The sequence below is a fragment of the Vicugna pacos genome, chromosome 20, assembly GCF_048564905.1.
Source record: "Vicugna pacos chromosome 20, VicPac4, whole genome shotgun sequence".
NCBI classification, from domain to species: Eukaryota; Metazoa; Chordata; class Mammalia; order Artiodactyla; family Camelidae; genus Vicugna; species Vicugna pacos.
The window spans coordinates 25,021,856-25,042,144 of NC_133006.1; the positions used below are offsets into that span (position 1 = coordinate 25,021,856).

Below are 20,289 nucleotides of genomic sequence, written 5' to 3' on the forward strand. Positions count from 1 at the left end.
TTTGTGTATCTATATGCAGTGTATAATAGTATTTGTAACAAAGAAATAATTAATAAATACTGAGGGATAGTAAACATGATGCGGCTGCTAGGAAAACAGCCCTGGAACTTCTGATTCCTTGTTTTTCTGATCCTCTTAGTTGGCCTTACATTATGTTCTTCTTGTGCTCCTAATGTATAGGATTAGCGGATTTAGTTGGCCAGGTCTATTTTTTACTTTGGTGTCATTGAGTTGTGGAATTAGACAACTTGGGGGGAGTGAGTGATCGTGAGAAATGATAGGAGTGCTTGCCTCATAGTCAAATGTCAGAGCCATTAAATCTAAAACAGAGCTCCTTATCCATCCATCTCAACACTTCTAATTTCTTTGCTTTAGTTATAAAATTACAATTCTTTTGCTACTCAGAATCGAATAGCTATCTTTGAATTACAATTGCCTTGTGTCATCCAAGTTGTCAAACTGGACCAATTTTTCTCTAACATTGTCTCAAACATCTATCCATTAAGTCTATATCTACACAGAAACATTAAAACAGACAGAGAAAATGGTTTAGTGTTTCATGGTTCTAGCTTTCAAAGTGGTCTCCTCACTCACAATTGCTGGCTCATCTTCAAAGCATCCTTGTATGTTCAGAGAACAGTCTTTCCTTAGTTCAAATCCGATTGTGCCCAAGAGTTCTCAGCTCAGAACTCTGCAGTGGATCTCCCTATTGTAGCACATTATATTCAAATGCAGCCTTCGATTTAAGATCTCATGTAATAATGGTTCAAACCATGCAAACATATCCATTAGTCCAGTTAAACTATTTACCTTCTCTCTTGTGTTTATGTTGATGTGAAACACAATTTTTGCTATCTATCCTGTAAGGACAATTTCAAGTACAAGTATTCTTCAGTATTTCCTGCTCTCACTCTTTACTAATCCTCCAGAACATTTATTGATAATTGTCTTATGATACACTCTATATTTTATCATATAATCTTTTTCTGTTTCTGTATCTGGCCTATTTTCCTAATCAGATTGATTATATACTCTTTAAGAGTAAGCATGTGACTTATAGAAGCAAAAGTACCTGGTAAGTATTTACTACATTTTAATTAATTTCGATTCAGTTGAAGCCAACAACTGTGAAACTCTTCCCTCCGGTGTTCTTATATGTTAGATTATGTTAGCATCTTCATTTTATTATTTCTTTTTAATGATCTCAATTTGTTTTATTGATATTTCATCACAATTGAACCTACCTACATCATTTACTTTTCCATTCCAAGCCCCTCAAACAAAGCAGAGTTTAAGTATGTCCTGCTATACTCTTAATGCAAACATTTGAAGGGTTTAACTGCTAATTCTCAAAATTATGTAACTAACCAAACAATAAATACATTTATTTTACTCACTAAAATCAATGGACTTTGAAGATGTCACTTCCTACACTTGTGACTAGATTTGTTTACCTAGAGAATAAGAATCAAAATACTTGCATATAAACTCCATACTGCTTTCATGACAACTGGATATAAATTTGCTTTGTAAACTAAACAAAAAAACTACACAATATATAATGTTAAGAGAAATATAAGCAGTAGTTGAAATACCAGTAGGAACACTTACATGGTAAAATGATATAAGAATGCTTCTGGAAATTTCCAAGTCCCTGTAACCTTCTGTGGAAAATTAAGTTGATTATTTTCTTGAGACTTCCTCTTTAATAAACCCTATCATTTCTTATATTTAAAATAACACTCTTCATTCAAAACTGGTCTTATCCAATTTCTTTTCTTCTCCCATTTCTTATCCTATAGTAGTGAGACTTTAGGAGTAGAGTCTTGGAAATATGATTATGTTTTATATTATATTATATTCCCAAAGAAATGGGACAGATATCATTGTCAGTTGATTAGAGGGTTATTATAGAAATAAAAAAAAAGTATTATGATTCAACATTAAGAAATGACTTTATCTTCATACCTAATTTCTGACCAAATTTTGCCTAATCTATTTTGGTCAAAGAAAAATCACTCTTGCATTGCAGGGTTACTTTACAAAAGAATGTCCCTTAATAAATATGCAAGTAACTTCTTATCCAATTAGAATCCTAAAAGAAACAGTTACAGAATTCATCCTATGTGTATTACTTTCTTGCTAAACAAAGACTCAAGATCCCATGATTTAGTTACCCAGACTCAGATAATATTTTTCTAAATCTCAAGAAAGCTGAATTTCTTCTCCTGCCTTGCAAAGATTACTGCCATGTGATTTCACAATCTTTATTGTTTTCTATGGCGTCTCTCCAAATGGACACAGCATACTGTAAGTCTCTGAGATAAGCTTGGACTGTTATGAACAAAAATCAAATCACATACTTACTTCAGGGGAACAGTAAAGGTATTAAAGATGAATATGTAGCATGTATTATTGGTTTTCAGAATACATGATAGCATGACTAAACATTGAAGATTATAAAAACAGCGGTAAAATGAGTGATGATGAAATGATAGCAATAGATAAACTCAGAAAATAGAGTTAAGAGGGAAAAAGATGAAGAGAAAAGAAATATATAAAGAGAATAATCATCTGTCTAGTACATTTCAGATGGTTAGTTAAATAAGAGTTTCCTAAATATGCGAAGAGAGAGAAAAAGAAAAAAAAATTGGATATAAAGATTAAAGGGGTGAGACCAAATGCAGTAATTCAGTTTATTTGCCTGGAAAGGACTGTGGGGAGTTCTTGCCTCTCTGGTTGTACATGAAAATTATGGGATTAGTAGACTTAATTTGTCTAAATAGGAAGGTAAAGAAAAAGCTGATGAGTCCCCCAGAGGGTGAAAAAATGGAGCTGGGTGTGCAAAGGAATGAAAGGGAAGCAAGAAAGAAGCTTCGGAATATGTGACTTAAGGAAACATGGGGCCCATTATTTTAGATGTTTACATCCTGATACACTCGTTGACAGCTTTGTAAGCATGATTCTGTTATGCTATGTTAAGACAAAATAGAACCAATATTTAAGTGTTCATTTTACCTCTGATTCACTTTAGATATTTCTTCTAAATGCTACTGTCTGAGGATCTCTGTTGTTAATTTCAAAGCCATGCTCTCTGTCTACTGGATTTCTTTATGTGATAGATTTAAACAACCTTTGATTTGTTTGAATGGTAGGGTTTTCAGAGGTCAACTGGCTTCTACACCAAATCAACATCTTATTAGCCACAAACTTTGGAATGCAAATAGCAGTTTTAATCTAGAGAAGTGATAAAAGGCACACCTAAACATATTTCAGTGAAACACAAGGTCCCAAAGGTAAATAGCACTTATAGTAAATTTGTATTTTCCCATAGCTTTCCTCATAATAAAAAAAAAATGTATTCCAAGGATTTAGAAACATCAGAATGTTCTTATCAAACTTTCCATAAACATATATAATTACATACATACATTTGCTTTTGTATTCATGTACAATTCTCCTTACATGTATGTTTTCTTTGTTCTCATAATAATCCTCTAAAGTAAAAATGATCTTTTCAATGATAGAAGAGAGGAAACTGAGACACCAAGAAGTTACAGGACTTGCCCAAGTATACAAATCTAGAAAATTCAAAAGCAAAGTTTTGAATAATACAAGATTTTGAATCCTAGGTCAGAACACTTCATAATTTCATTGTTCTCACAAACACATAGGCAGCTGTGGAATCAAGCTTTTTAAATTAAAAAAAAAATACTTTAAGTTTCCACCCCTAAATGCTCCCTTTACTCCACTTTATGAAGCAACTGATGACAACGCAAGGTGACCTTTGGCTTTTACTATCGTTCCCTCCCCAAATCCCTTCTGCATTTACCTGATGCTGGGTTGTAATTCATCAGTTGTTCAGTTTGTGACAAAGAGATGGGGAGTTACGAAGACTGACCTGTGCCGCAAACATAACACTCAGACACTAGTTTTCTGTTTAAGCTTCTTCTCAATTCTGCAGAATATCAACCAGGCTCCCTCTGACCTACTGAGGGGTCAACTTCAAGAAATGAACTCCAATTTATGGCTACCCATAGAATCCATAGATCCATCCACAGGGAGCTCTCCCATGAGTTTTCAAGCCGTTACTAACATGGTCCCATCCTTCCATTTAAACCTCTGAGATTCAGTATAATTAACATCTGTTGCCGCCAACATGTCCAGGAGAGAAGAACCAGGGGACTGGAAGGTGAGAGAACCTCAAAAACAATCAGGAAAATGTTTCTAATAAAATACAAACTTTGGGCATGACTCTCAGTTTGGAGAGTCATCTCAGAGGAAACCAAGCCAATTTCAACAAGACTTTAGTGGTTGTCAAGATAATTTTTACAATGTAGATTATTAAATAGGTAAAATTACCCTTTACATATGCTATTCTGAGAAAAACAGGACAACTATGTATAGCTGCAAAAGTAGTCTTTCTAATGTATGATTTTATACCATTTCGAAAAGCTACTTTGCTTTAGCCTTTTTCAAGAGCATCTTAGAATTATATACCATATGTGAAAATGCATGTGTCTGTTGGCTCAGCAATTCCATTTCTAGACACTCACCTGGACAGGTACTCTCACGTATGCATGCAGAGATGGGTATACAAGACCTTACTGCAGCACTGCTGCACTAGCAAACGGCCACAAACATCAAAAGTGCCCACCAGTCCTGAAGTTGTTAAGCATGTCCTCGCAAAGTAATATTATGTGTTTATTAAAGTTAATGAGGCAAGTCTATAGCTACAAAATTGGAATGATCTCTAAGGTACATATACTTAAGGAGAAAAAAGTTACAGGAGAGTACTGATAACACAAGATGTTATCTATCCACCTGTCAACAGATATCTACATATATATATACACATATATATATATACTTACAAAAACACACTTGCAAATACCCCACATGTATGTATACGGAATATCTCAGGAAGAGTAGAGAGTGGAGATGTGGAGTTAGGAGTGGAAAAGAGATTTGTTTGCCTTATGAATAATCTTATTATGTGTATTTCTTGTTTTAGACTTTTTACATTTTCTAAACTTTTAACAATAATGAAGACAAAACACCACCACAACTACGGTGTCCTTCATGGAGGATTCCTGAGGAGTACAAGTAGAATGTGATTGCAACTATGAAAAAATTGTACTTAAAGCCTGAAATTAAATAAACCAACATTTTACGTTAACCGAATTTTCCTTAATATGTATCTCTTTATTTTTAAACTTGATTTTTTCAATTTAAATTTATCTCTCAAAGTAATATATATGTAAATGATTTAAAGTCAAATAGTTCTACATAGACTGAAAACAAACAAACAAACCAGCAGCTAGCATCCCACTCCCTCTCTACCTCTATTTCCTATTATTACAAAGAAAACACATTCTGCTTTTTAGATTTTTATCTGGCAGCTTCTTGAATATTTACAGATTAATTCAGCATTTTCAAAAATACTCATTTAGTGCTATGAGTGCCAGATATTGCTCTGTGTACTTGGGAAACATCAGTGAACAACAAAGATCCTTGTCTCTCTGAAGACAAAATTTTAGGGGAAGAGGGTAGATAATAAATAATAAGCCTAACAAATGACACTGTGTCATCTGTCAGAGGATGAGAAGTGCCCTGGATGGAAGAATCCACAGAGTAGGGTAAAGAGTATTAGGCAGGTGAGGTGGACAGACGGTGGAATCAAGCAGAGTGGTCAGGAGATCTTTTCTTGAGAAAGTGAGTTTTAAATAATTGAAGGAGGGGAAGAAGTTAACTAAGCAGGTATCTGGGATAAAGCATTCCAGCCAGAGAAGAGTCTTAGAGCCGAAGGATATCGGTGTATTTTAATAACAGTAGGGAGACCAGCAGGGCGGAGCAGAGTGTGTCAAGAGAGGAGTTATGGGAGATGAAGTCAGGAGAGGCAGCTGTATGAATTTAGGCTTTTCCTGTGCATAGACATTCTGCTTTTAAGTTCTGTTTTTTTGTTTGTTTCATGAACCTTCATTAAGTATATCAATTATAAGGATTTTTACTGTTTTTTATTCTGTTTCTTACACGTCTTTCTTCTCTTGTTTTTCCCCCCTCCGTTTATTTTTGTCCTTCTGTGCTAGAGGCTTCACTCAGAGGTGAGGCGATGCATTCCCTAGAAAACTGACTGGAAATGCTGTGTGCTTGGGTAAAGCTTGTTGATAGATGTGGATAGGATGATCAAGGCATCTCATTGGAATAACACAAATGTCATACATTTTTGGTCTTTTTGTAAAGGCCACCTAGGATCTCCACAAGAAGAACTTTATTTTCCTGCCTAGAGAGGTATAAGGCTGGCCAGTGTTCTGGGAGCAGAATGAGGAAAAATTGCGGGGAAGGATGCTGTGGGTGGCACCTAACAGAATTCCTTGCTTTCGGGGTGGCACCACAGTCACATCTTACCCAGGCCTGGTGAGGCTCTCCGATCTAACTTTTCTAAGGGTGTCCACTTCTTTTATCTGCTTTGATATCAGAAAATCCTTCATCTGGTTGTGTGGGATAGTAGGGGATGTCTGTCCACTTTTTAGGCAGATTTCTCAGTTGTTCTGATTTAGCCTCGTCTGCAATCTGCCTTCTAAGATTCCCAATGTTTCCTTTCCTAAGTCTCCATTGCTACTCCAGGGCTCTGCTGTACAAATTGCCCTTGTTCTTACTGGCTGTTTTTCTCTGCCTCCCAATACTTTAAAAGCAGTTAGGTGTTGTCCTTTTTTGGGTTTCTTTAAGTCTTTTACTACCTTCCATCTAGTTCCTATCTTCCAAAAGTTTATTGATCTCTTCTCTGCTCTCAGTTCCCCTCCAGTTCTATTTATCCTTCCAGATTCACACAATTTTGTATTTAATACAGTTTTTATGGTTTTTTAGAAAGGAAAGGGAATAAGTATTTTTGTCAATTTGCTATGCTTAATCAAAACTCTTTTTTCTAAAAAATCCATTTAGACAGCTGGTTATGAGGATAAAATAACAGAAAATATGTGTTAAGCGTGAAAATGTGCACCTTAACTTTTTATTCAGTAACAATTTATGCAGTTATAAACGTGTAAGGTGCCATATTATTTTTATTCCCTATATATATCATTAGAAGCCGATGACCTGATTTCTGTCCTTCAAAGATGATGCGCTCAGAGCCTTAGCGCATTCAGGACATTCTTACCTGGAAAGCAACTTTCTTGACTCTACATCTACTTGTAATTTTATCTCTTCCTTCAAATATACTACTCAGTAGTCAGTAGATTTATCCTTTACTATGAATTTCTCAAACACATAGATATTCAGTATACTTGTCCTCTTGTTTTATTTTATTATGACCTTGAATTGGTTTTTGTTTCATAAATCATGGAATATATTTTATGGGAGTACTATGTATTTTTTGTCAGTAATGCTAGGATGTTCTAATTCTTCACAGTGATAAACATACAGTGGTGCATGAATTATTACTGATTGAGTGAACAGTGAATAAACTGCTGGTATGTTGATTTATGACTCAACTCACCAGTTCTTTGTACACATGTTTTCATCTTAAGGGAAGTTCTTAAAGGGCAGAGATTACAGGTTTGTTTTCCTTAATATAAATTTCTTATTTAGTTTTAATGTGAGAAATTTAGTAATGCTGTGAAAGTTAAAAAGGGTAACTGTGAGGATAGTAGGGGAAAAGAGATAACATAGTCATAAAAACTAAATAAAAGAAAAAACAAAAATATGGATAATTATACAGGTGAGTAATGGATTATGCCGGTACAGCTTTTCAGGAGAAACTTGCCAATCAGAACCTCATCTGATACTGTCGTAGTGGGTGAGTCCAGCTTGTAGGGTAGGAGGGGAACTATATGCCTAAATGTGAGGTGTGCTATGATGCTTGGACAGGGATCTCTTCATTCTGAGTTTACATGAGGAATACATTTTCCCCCAGACTCTGGGAATGGGAAACCACAGAAATCAAAGCAAGAACTAAATATTATAATTGAACTGCAATCATTAGATCACAGTAGGCTAACTGCTATTGGCTTGTCTATGAAAAAATCCATGTTTAAATGAAACAACTAGCCAACATGCCTAGTTTGATGTCAAAAGCAGAACTCATCTGATCATCACAAGTGAACTTAGTAGAATATTAATAATGACTTGTGACTACCTATGTAATTTTTGATTTATGCCTGGAAAACACACACACATATATATATATTCACCATCAAAGCCACTCAGTCTGACACCACAATTATCACTGAGATCAGCAGAGTTTTTTAATGATAACTGACATTTACCAAGTTCTTACTATATGCCTTCTAACAATTCTCTTAAAATACAACAAAGCTCGGAAGTTGTCCTCATTTTAGAAATGGAGAAAATGAGGGTTAGACATGTTAAGTGATTTACCTGCAGTTATGCAGCTGGGAAATAAATGATGGAGACAGGACACAAACTTTGGCCTCTTTGAGTTCACACACTCTTTACTACCACACTAGAATATCTGTCCTTCTGGAAATAAAAGCTTCATCTCTGTTGTCACCATTAAAAGCAAGAGTGTCACTTGTTTTTATAAGTGAGTGGAGAACATTAACTATATGTTTTTTCCATATTATAAAGACAAAAAAGATTAACTTATTTTTGCCATATTTTCAGGTGATTTTATTTCCTTCAGATATAAACATAAGTGGGTAATTAATTATTGACTGGGTAAGAATTTTTATTGTGTACAATTGAAAGTAATAAGCATATATTAGATCAGATGGGGGAATATTATGATCAGATCAGAAGATTGAAAAGATGTTAATTGGTATTTATTGACCACTTTTTGCAGGTGCTTTACTTACTGTTTTGTGCTGGTCTCAGTCTATCGATAAACAATGCTGTCGCTGGACTGGCCCTTGTGGTTCTTATTATGACTGCAAGATGCCCTCAACAATAGCCATTGGGGAACTTTGGAAAAAGAACAAGTTTTATTACTAACAAGTTCAGGGGGGTAGGCCGCAAGTCTGGGCTACAGCAAGGTCTCCGGTAGAGAGAGAGGTCAGGCCTGGCTGGGGTTCTGCTTTTATTGGGGTGGAAGATGGGGGTCTGGGGTTTCTGGGTTCCTTTTTATTGACGAAACTGTAAGAGTGGGAATTAAAAGGGAAGGAAGAGGAAACAAGCAGCCCAAATTGTCAGTTTTGTAAAATCAGCCAAGCTCTCTAAAACAAACGAATTTAAGGGGGTGGGGTGGGAGGACAGCCTGGCTCTTCATCTAGTCGTGTGATTTGCTCTTTATTTAGTCATGTGTGTCTTTCTGAGATAGCCATCTTTAAAGTGGATGCCTCCAAAATCAAAGCTTAAGTCAGGCACTTGCATTACAAAAAACAAAAAACCAAAACCAAACAAAAAACTGTCAGAGCTTATGCTACACTTACGTTACTTTTTTGGTCTTTTAATCAACATAATTATAAAGCTCATTCTTTTTTACTCATAAGTAAATGTGGATACAAAAAAGTTTAATAAAACTTGCACAAGCTCAAAAGGAAGCTGTGGAGTTAAAATCCGAATTCTCTAGTCTAATCTCTCCACTGTACACCACCAGGCAAATGGAAGCTCTTTATTGCGATAAATGGGAAGTTAATTTTAGAGAGAGTTGTTTCCAGGAATTGTTATAATACTGATAGGAAGGGATATAATGTAGAAGCAGCCAAGGAAGCGGTTGTTAAGCACATCGTGTAAATGGAAAGAAAGAATGAAAGCGGGAAATGAAAGGAAGCAACAAAAAAGAAGGAAGGGTAGGGGTAAAAAAGGAAAGAACAATGGAAAAAATAGAATGGACGATAGGAAAAAGGAAGGAAGGCTGAAGAAAAACACAGGAAGGGAGAGCAAGAAACAGAAATAATATAAATAATAGACATTTAAAGAGTGTGGGGAGATATTGCCTGACAAAGGGCCCATTGAGAGTTTGCGATTTGCAGATACTAACTGCTATATAATAAAATAGATAAATGATAGGTTTCTACTGTATAGCACAGGGGACTATATTCAATATCTGATAGTAAACTATAATAAAAAAGAATATGAAAAGGAATCTATGTATGTATATGTATGACTGAAACATTATGCTGTACACCAGAAATTGACACAATATTGTCAACTGACTATACTTCAATAGAAACGTCATATAAAATAAAATTAAAATAAAATAAAATAAAATAAAATAAAAGGTTTAAAAGGGGGGGAAGGCTCAAAAGAAGCCTGGGAGAGAGGTTGGTGAAGACAGCTAGTTCTGAGGCCAAGCGAAAGACAAGAATGCAGACTGTGAAGATTACATGTGTCCCTTATAGATTAGTAAAGTTCTTGAGGGAAGGCTTATACAAGATGACCTTCAGTTTCTTTTTGCCATTAAAAAACTGAGCACTGTATGCTCTGCTTCACTTTTTATGAGCCTTGGTCTCTGTCTTTGTGAAATAGTCTTCCCAGTGCTCCTTTCACATCCTTATTCCTCAGAGTGTAGATGAGAGGATTGAGAGTTGGGGTCACTACTGTGTAGAAGAGGGAGATGAATTTCCCATGCGTGTGGGCATAAGAGCTGTTGGGCTGGATGTAGACAGCTGTGATGGTCCCGTAGAAGAGGGACACTACCAGCAAGTGGGAGCCACATGTCCCCAGAGCTTTGCGCCAGGCCTGGACTGACTTGACCCTCATAACTGCTTTGACTATGTGTCCATAGGACATCAATATCAGGGCTAAGGGCAAGAGGAGCAAGACCAATGAAGCAATGAATAGCTGGACCTCATTGGCGTGGATGTCCACACATGCAAGCTTAATCATTGAGGGCACCTCACAGAAGAAATGATGGAGCCACTGTTGTCCACAGCGAGGCAGCCAGAGGGTGACAGTGCTCTGGATAAGAGTGTTTCCTACTCCGCTCAGCCACGCAACCCCTGCCAGGGCCCGGCAGAGCCGTGGGTTCATCACAGCTGCATAGTGAAGAGGTTTGCAAACTGCCGCATAGCGATCGAAAGCCATGACAGCCAGGAGAACACACTCAGTGGAGCCCAGTGCCAGGGAGACGTAGAGCTGGACAGCACAGCCCAGGGCTGTTATGGTCTTGGCCGGTCCTCTTAGGTTCCACAGCAGCTGGGGGACAATACTGGTGGTAAAGCAGAGATCAACGAGGGAGAGGTGAGTGAGGAAAAAGTACATGGGTGTTTTGAGTTTAGGGTCTACGGAGGAGATGAGAATAATGATTGTATTTCCCACCAGCGTCAGGAGATAGGATATCAAAACAACCACAAAGAGTATCTTTTCCAGGTTGGGCTGATCAGAGAAGCCCACTAGGATAAAGTCGTCTTTGGCACTGCTATTGTTCATGCCCATTATCCTGTTCAGAAAAAGGAGGAAAACATCATAAGAATTTAGAGAAAGGATTATGTGTTAGCCTCTGGTTACAATATCAACCTTTTAAAAATAACTCTTTGAAACACTGACTCTAAGAGAAATTACAGTGCCCCATGGAATGAATTTTGGCAGTGTCTTTCAGAAGTTGCAGCAAATGACATTAAGGACCAGACTGTACAGAGAAGCCCATAAAGGCTAATTGTAAAAGCAAAGAGTTTCCTTGAGAGATAACTATTCGAAGGTGAGAAAAAATTTATCACAGAAAAAAGATAAAGGCAGAAAGAGAATACCAGAAGAATAAAATGCATCTGATTAATTTGTAGCCTATGACAAATCATTCAAATTAAATGGAGAAAACTCAGTAATGCTGATGTTCAATATATGTAAATAATACTTAAATTCTTCAATCATAATTCTGAGGTGGGCATTTTTTTCCAAGGATTTTTATTATATAAATGACAACTGGCTCCTGGAAGTTAGAGGTATTTTTTGCTATAAAATGGCAAACTTGGCTATTGAAAGTAATAATATTAAGATGTATACCTAAACATTTAGTCATTATGCACACACAATTTCCAAAACATATTTCCTTTAAGGACTGGTTAACTCATTTAGTCCACCAGCTTGTTAGTGATGTAAATTCACGCAATGTGTTCAGAACAAACCTCCTTGCCTTCTTTGGTATGTGGTGTTGAGGAGGGAAATCAGCTCATTTGTCTTGCATGTTGAAAGAAGTGGTTGAATCTGAATGGAGGGAGTGAAGATGAAGGAAAGGAAGGTTTCTTGATGGGATGAATAGAGGCTGCCTCAGTGTATGCCAAAACCACAGAGAATTTCTACCTTCTAGAAGATTACAGAGACCAAGATTTTTAATGGGTTTTTAAAAGGCCCAAACAGTTATAAATGCAACAGTTCAAAATATATTCGTTGATACAAAGCACATTCCCAAAGACCATAACTATACTTCCCGTTTAAGACAAATAGGCACTTTTGCATGTCATCACTGAAAATCACTCAGGCTTCAAAATTCTTCCCTAAAAATAACTGCATATCCTCAAATTGTTTATTACTTGTTGTGAAAATTAATCATGGAATATACACTCAATGGTCAATATCTTATATTAATTTAACTTATCATGTAAAAATGATACTTAGCAGAACACAGTGGAAAGGAAAGGAAGTCAAGGGAAGGGTCAGGTGGGGGATCTGGACATTCAACAACAGCACGAAGTCACTGAGTGATCTCTCAAACAGAGAAAGTAAATAATAGTAAAATGAAACTATAAAAGGGCCGCTAAGGAAGAAACTAGTTTATATTATATATATTTTTCCTTATAAACACACTCACAACTATATACATACACAGCCATGCACAAAAACTCTGATACATACACACATGCATAACTCCTTCCTTTCTCTCATTCATGGTCAGTTCCCATCCATTTAGCTACCCTAAAAACTACTCATTTTTCCTATCAAAGGAATAAGATAAAGCCAGACTTATGTCACTTGTTCTATTCCCTTTAATCCAGCCTGCAGCAAATTGCTACCTTATATTCTCAGTCATATGAGAATTTCTCTTGTGTTTTAACCTACTCCCCACCCCTCTACACATGCATACAGACAACACAACCTTCAACAGGAATGCCATGAAAGATCAATTCACAGTCATGAACTGGTTCCTTATTTATAAGGATAGTTATAAGAATATGTTCACTTTAGGCTTGGAGGAGGATTCTATTCCACTATGATGCAAAATTTATCATCAAATGTGTACCATGTGATCTCTCCCCACCCATACGAATATCACTTTAAGCCAGAATTTCAATTTGCCATTAAATGTTAAGAGTCATAGGCACGGTGTAGATATAAAATCTAGGCATCAATAGAAGTGAATAAGTTAAAAAAGAGGACGTTTTCCAGATTTTTTCTCGGCAGACTGATAAGCTCACTGTAATGTGAAAAAGAACTTTAAGCCATGGAGTTCAAATTATTATTACCTTGAAATGACAAGTCAGTGCCTAAGGCCCATGTGCTGGTTGTAGGGACTGTTATTTGAGAGGGAGCTCCCTGAAGATCAGCAAGTCAGGAGAGACTGGGACGGGACACAGGACACCGAATCTGAAAAGATCCCAGGGACACAGTTCTCCCAATATGGCAATTAATATGAGACTCTGTAGTATCCAAAGAATTGTCCCAGGAGGTCATTCTGAAAGACATACTTTTGCCCCTCTGATTTTTCACTTTTTTTTTTCTATCTAGGCCAAACCAGAAAGATACTTAAGTTCTGCCCTTATAACCACCCAACAAGGGGTTGTTTTCTCATTTCTGCCATATTCATGTTAAATTTCCAATAATATAATCTACATATTTGACTGAGAGGATAAGGTAGTAACTTGCAGGCTGGATTAAAGGAAATAGAACATATAAGTACATATATAATTATGAACATATCCTGTTGGCTCATAACTTCATATTTTCTGTCCTTTTAATTTTATCCATTTTGGTGGTATTTAGTAGATATCTCATGATTTCAATTTCACTGATAACTAGTGAAGTTAACTAGATCATTTCACATCTACAGGTCATTGAGAGATAATATGTGTAGTACCTGTTTAAGTCTGTAGGCTTTTTCCTAGTGATTTGTAGAAAGTCTTTTTATATTCCACTGGTTTGAAAAATAAAAAGTAAGATTCAAATCCTTTTTAGTCAAGTATAGCTATGGCAACAGAACAACAAAAGAAATTACAGAATAGTCTTACTAGTTAACATGGATTTTAAAATCTTCTGAAAATATTATCAAGTAAGTCGATTATTTAAAAATCCTACCCATTGCCCAAATAGCCAGAACCAAAAAAAATCAGTCAGTGTAATTCACCACATTGTTCCCAGCAAAGTAGAAAAGAAATGCAATGTACAGTATAATACAAAATACAAGACAGTTACAAACAAACAAATCAAGCACAGGTTAGGTATGATGGAGGAAGAGTGTGAAGAATTTGGAAGTCTGTAGAGCACCATAATATTTTAGAAAGTATCTTAATAACCCTTAAGATTCATTCAGCACTTAACCAGTGCCATGAGTGATTTTTAAGTACTTTGTAAGAGTTAATTTACTTACTACTTCTCACTGCAAACCTGTGAGATGATTAAACTGAGGAACTTAGAGGTCAGGTAAAGAGCAGAGGGTTATACATAGCTAATGAGAAGAAAAGAAAAATTTCAACGCAAGCAGTCTGGCTTCAGAGTCCATGTGTTTTACAGTCACAAAGACAGCGGGGAAAGGAATAGGTTAACAAATAAGGCTGAATACAACATCGTGCCCAGTAGACCCTAGGTCCATCTGAAACTAGATTATATGAATTTTTAGCATTTTGTTAAATTATTAAGTAATTCTTTATAATTACTTAACAATTATTTTTATGAAAAACAAATATTTTCTTTCTTAATAGCATTTTAAGTAGATCCACAGATCTGGTCCTTTACTATTAAAAAAAGCCCACATTTTCAAGTTTTGTTGTGTTTATTTCTTGAAAGAATTGAGTTACCGTGTATAAAATGTTTTAAATAATATTACACTATGACTCTTTTACAAAGGAAATTTCTCACATTAATATATGCTTTTCAGTTTTTTGTTTGCATATTAAACACTTTTTGAATTCCCTAATTATATATGTAAGCACACATATATTGGGTAGATCACAAAATCTCTTAGTTTTAGTATATGCTGCAGCTCTTCAAAGATATTTGATAAGAGAAAGTGCGAACATGTTTTTAACACATGTGCATGCACACAGACAAGAGGTTCCATGAGCTATACAGTATGAATCTAAATGTGCTTCTTTTTTCTAAACCATGCTAGCCATAATGTATATAAATACAGAGAAGTAAGTAACACATACACTATATACTTGGGAGTAGTTGTTTAATGTTATGTCTCTTTTATAATTTTCCACAACAGAAAGTCACTGTTTCCCTGAGTTTTCTGAGGAATTTTGTTCTCTTCTCAGGGCTCCTTTCACATTTTTGTTCCTCAGAGTATATATGAGGAGGTTGAGTGTGGGAGCTAAAACATTATATTATATATAAGGAACTTGCCCTGGCTACGGCCATAGGAGCCCTTTGGTTGAATGTATATGGCTGAGCTGGTCCCCCAAAAAAGGAACACCACTAGTAGATGGGAACCACAGGTCCCAAGAGCCTGGTGCCAAGCTTGGACTGACAAATTTTTCTCACCGCTTGCACAATGAATCCACAGGATACGAATATCAATGCCATAGGAAGAAGAAGGAGAACTAACGTGGCCACAAAAAGCTGGACTTCACTTGTATGGATGTCAACACAAGCCAACGTGATCATGGTAGGTAATTCACATAAGGAGTGGTGCAGATGGTAATGTCCACATTAAGGAAGCCAAAGGGTGAGGGTTCCTTGGACGAGAGTGTTTCCTACTCCACTTAGCCAGGCTATTCCTGCTAAGGCCTTGCAAAGTGATGGGCGTATGACACTAGTGTAACTGAGAAGTCTGTAGACCACTACATAGTGGTCAAAAGCCTTGAAGGTAAGGAGAACACACTCAGTGGAACCCAGTGACAGGGACACATAGAGTTGTAAGGCACAGCCAGTCGATGTGATGGTCTTGGCTGGTCCCTTCAGGTTCCACAATAGCTGTGGGACAAGCTGGTAGTGAGGCAAAGGTCAAGGAAGGAGAGATTTGTGAGGAAGAAAAACGTAGGTGTGTGAAATCTGGAGTCAAGGCAGGAGACCAGGATGATGGTTGTGTTGCCCAGGAGGCTGAAAAGATAGGATATCAAAACTGCTACCAAGAGGATGACCTCCAGCTGAGGCTGGTCTGAAAATCCAAGCAAAATGAAATCTCCCCTAAACATTTCATTGTCTGGTTCCATTAGTCTGTTATTGTAAAAGAGAAAAATGGACATGAAATTTAATTGAGGGGAATATCATTATTACTATTTACTTACAATATTTGAAGTAAACTTATAGTTTTTGTTTTACTAATGAATTTTCACAGAGAAGGAAAAAAGGTCATTCTTAAAAACAAAGGCATTCTTTTGTGTCATTTCTTGACTCAGTAAGTATTTGACCTATCCTCCTTTCTTTCAAGTGACCATCCTCTTTTCCCCATTTTTTGATAATTATTTTTAAAGGTAACTTGCTTCAAGAAGGAAAGAAAAGCTTTCAATCTGGGTGACTGCATAATTTTGTTAGTGGAAGTAGGAGGGAAAGAGGACAAGAATGCTGAAGCAGATTTAAATACCCAGTATGAAATGAATTATGAGCAATCACTGTTTCTACAGTGGTTATAATGCAAAAATAATGGATAACAGTGAGGTAGTGAGTTAGGAAAATAAGTGGAATATATTTTGTGTCCTTTGTTACTTATAGACAAAGCAGGTTATGATAATGTTTCTTACAACTAATTATCTAATCAGAGTGTGATATAGGGCCAGACACAAATGAATTTCAATATAGAGGGAAGCTAAATAATTTTAAAAGTTATTTAATAACTGACATGATTAGTTATCACTAATTTTTATATCTCTTAAAGTTGATGAAAAAAAGACATTTGTGATACATTCACATGAAAACACACAGACACACAAACTCAGACATGCAGACATTTGTCAAGTTTTTGGTAAAAATATTTAGATAAAAATAAGATAAAAACTCACCTACATACCTTTAGTTAAAAACAAGGTCTTGACATTTGGTAAAGTCATAAAAAGGCAAAATACATCTTTGTCGCCCATTTCACATTGTTCTGCACAATGAAAACAGTCTGGATTTTATATATTCCACAATACATCTTCACTCACTATTTTTCTATAACATCATCTGTGTCCCCAAATTTTATGCTTTAAAGTCAGTATCTTATTCAGCCACTTACTTTTGGGAATAATGAAAGCTAAATGTGCCATTTTATTTGGGTATGTTTATACTTCAAAAGGTAAAATGTATCTTTAATGGAATAAATATAATCTAAAATTTTCATTTTTTAACTTTATTGAAGAATAAATGACAAATACAATTATAGGTATTTAAAGTGTACAATGTGGTAACTTGGTATACATATACATTGTAAAATGGTTACAAAGATCAAGAATATTAACATATTCATTACCTCACATAGTTAACATAGTTAACTCTTTTCTTTGTGTGTAGTTGTAATAGGGAAGAAGAAATCTGACTCCATAGTAGATCTGTTCCTTTAGCTCTAACCCTGTGTTCTTTTTCCTGTGCTTAGTCCTGCTGGTTCTGCACCGTTTGTGAAAGAGTGTTGCCTATCTGAAATATACAGGGTAGCCCATTCTCAAGGCTCAGACTTTTAAGGATGTAACGCTGTTCCACTCATACAGAGATAAAAAGTTGCAGAACAGAGAATAACATTTGTCTTGTTGGAGGTTTACTGAAACATCATGACCTGATCTACATAGACAGCTATAAAAAGTTTGCAGCAACTAACCACACTCCCTCCACTTTTCAGTATATTCTGACTTGGGTAAGATGGTTCTCTAGGACATTAGTCCTCATTTTCTCAGTCTCCTGGCTTTCTGAATAAAGACATTGTTCCTTGCCCCAATACCTCATCTCCTGATTTATTGGTTTGTCGTGCGGGGAACAGAACAAGTTTGGATTCAGTAACATAGTGAGAATGTTTAAGATCCACTTCCAGCAACTTTCAATTATACAATACCATATTATTAACTAAAGTCACCATGCTGTACATTAGCTCCCCAGAAATTATTCTTATAACTGATAATTAGTACTTTTTGACCTTCAGTAGTCTCCACAAATACTCAGATGAAATGCAGGCATAAGAAGTTATTCCCATTGCCTCCAGAAAATAATATAATAGGCATTCTTTTAAACATTTAGAATTCATCCTAAGATTGGCCTTTTTCAGAATATAATGTCTTTCTAAATATGAATTTATGTTCCCTAACATACGTAAAGAGAAGTTTGGGAATTACCAATTTTTAAATTTGTTATCAAAATTCAAAATCTCATAATTCAATAGGATGTTAGATTTAAAAACAACTTTAGAGACAAATTTTTGACTTTCAAATTTTACAAACAAGAATAACATTCATGACTGTGCTCATGAATGCACTACTTATGTCAGAATCATAAATGATATCAAAATCATCTAATTATTTCTCTCATATCTTTTTATTACAATATTCTAAAATATTTTTTAAACATTTGGATTATAAACAATCCATCAAGAAGTTCCTTCTAGCCCCACTCATTACTTCAGGACTAACTTTCTATCCTGATTATGTTGAATAACTTTACTGTCTCCCACTCACTGAGAACCAGCTTATAAACTGGAGGTAAAGTGTGTAGGCCTTCTCCATAGTTCAAGTATAAGAATTATGGCTTGAATAGAGTCTCTTAACAAGATCTGAGAAAGAGAGTGGTTGAAGATTAAAGTTTGAATATACATAATCTATGTCTGTGTATATACGTGTGCATGTGGTATGGATGTGGCTTGAAGGGAGTCTTTGAACAAGATCGAGAAGGAGAATGATTAGTGATCAGCATATGTAGGTAAATATACATATAAAATTTCACCCCCATAATAGGATTGTAAAAAACTATCTTTCCATATCTGAAACACGGACAAAGGCTATCCATTGCTATTTGGAAAAGAAGAAACATCTAGAGGAAAATCTTTTTCCTTTGGGCAAAAAGTTCAAGAACTTTCTTTCCTCCATATATTTTCCTGATTATTCTTGTGGTAGGAACACTGATTATATTTGACATAGATGTGTAGAGTTCAGACCTCAAAAAGGACACCTGTAAGCGAATCTATAGGAGAGACAAAGTGACTCATTGAAATAGCGGAGTCAGAAAGAGGGAGAAAATGTGGTAGTATGAGAAATTAAGACAGGTTACCTACATAGTCTAACTGTCTTCTGCCTTTTATCTTTGTCAGCATGCAGAAAAGAAGATTGGTGATATGATTTAACATACTAGAATTTCTCCACTGACGAGAATATCACTGCCCAATGCCTATGAGCTAGGTGAAAGTAAATATTCCATGAGCAGTAGTCCTTGGAGAAAACCAAACTAGAAAAAATGAGAAGTACATAGGATATAGATTCTCAAGACCTGGGGGATCTGGATCTCCCAGTTGCTAATTAACATGGAGTTGTATAGTGTCCAGAACAGGGCTTTCTCTAGGGAGAATCAAGAAAGAAGGCATTTCTCAACTGGACATTTGTTTTATCTCCAGCCAGACAATATCACAAATTCTGTCACTTGCATCTAAACCCTTCAAATTTATGAGTTCTTATACTCTTTCCTGTGGGTAAAGAAAAGGGGAAAAAAAGCAATGTCTTTGTTATTGGAAGTTAGCTACCTAATTGGATAAGTGAGACTTGTTTCTCTTTTGTAACTAGTTATTTTCATTAACAAGTATAAACATTTTTCAATGTCAATAAATATTAATCATAACATCAGTGCCTGAGTAATATTTTACTATAAGACTAACCAAATTATGTGAATAAATTCCATATTATTGGTCATTAAATGTGTTTATAATTTTACCACAAGTTAAACGGCAGTAATGAAAATTTTTTTATAATCAAGTATGTGCTTTATAATAAATATGTTCTCATATAACTATATACCTACATATATAACACTGTTATATTTAAAGGAATTGAAAAAATCCATATTCCCAATAATGTTGGTCCATAAGAGTGCCCTCACTCCTTCCAATTCAGTGATTCTTTCTCTTATAATCTACTAGGTAAAAAATGTACTTATCACCATGGCTTTTGATTTGTCTTATGAAAGCCTTTCAAATACTAAGTTTATACAAGTATTCATCTATATTTTCTCCCATGATCCAAGTAAAATTCATATTTTGCAGTAAAATCTTTACATATTTAATCCTTTTATGTG

General features: G+C 35.6%; 1 protein-coding gene and 1 pseudogene across 1 annotated transcript; both read right to left on the reverse strand.

Annotated features, from left to right (window-relative positions):
* Positions 1-10,392: 10,392 nt before the first annotated feature.
* On the reverse strand, positions 10,393-11,334 carry LOC102539298 (olfactory receptor 2G3-like). Its single transcript, XM_006215392.4, has one exon. The coding sequence runs from the start codon at positions 11,332-11,334 to the stop codon at positions 10,393-10,395; it is 942 nt and encodes a 313-aa protein (XP_006215454.2).
* Positions 11,335-15,320: 3,986 nt separating this feature from the next.
* Positions 15,321-16,262, reverse strand: LOC102539050 (olfactory receptor 2G3-like; annotated as a pseudogene).
* Positions 16,263-20,289: the final 4,027 nt, after the last annotated feature.

Bases quoted from the DNA above. Each gene is read 5' to 3' on its own strand.
- LOC102539298 (XM_006215392.4), bottom strand. From the start codon at position 11,334: ATGGGCATGAACAATAGCAGTGCCAAAGACGACTTTATCCTAGTGGGC.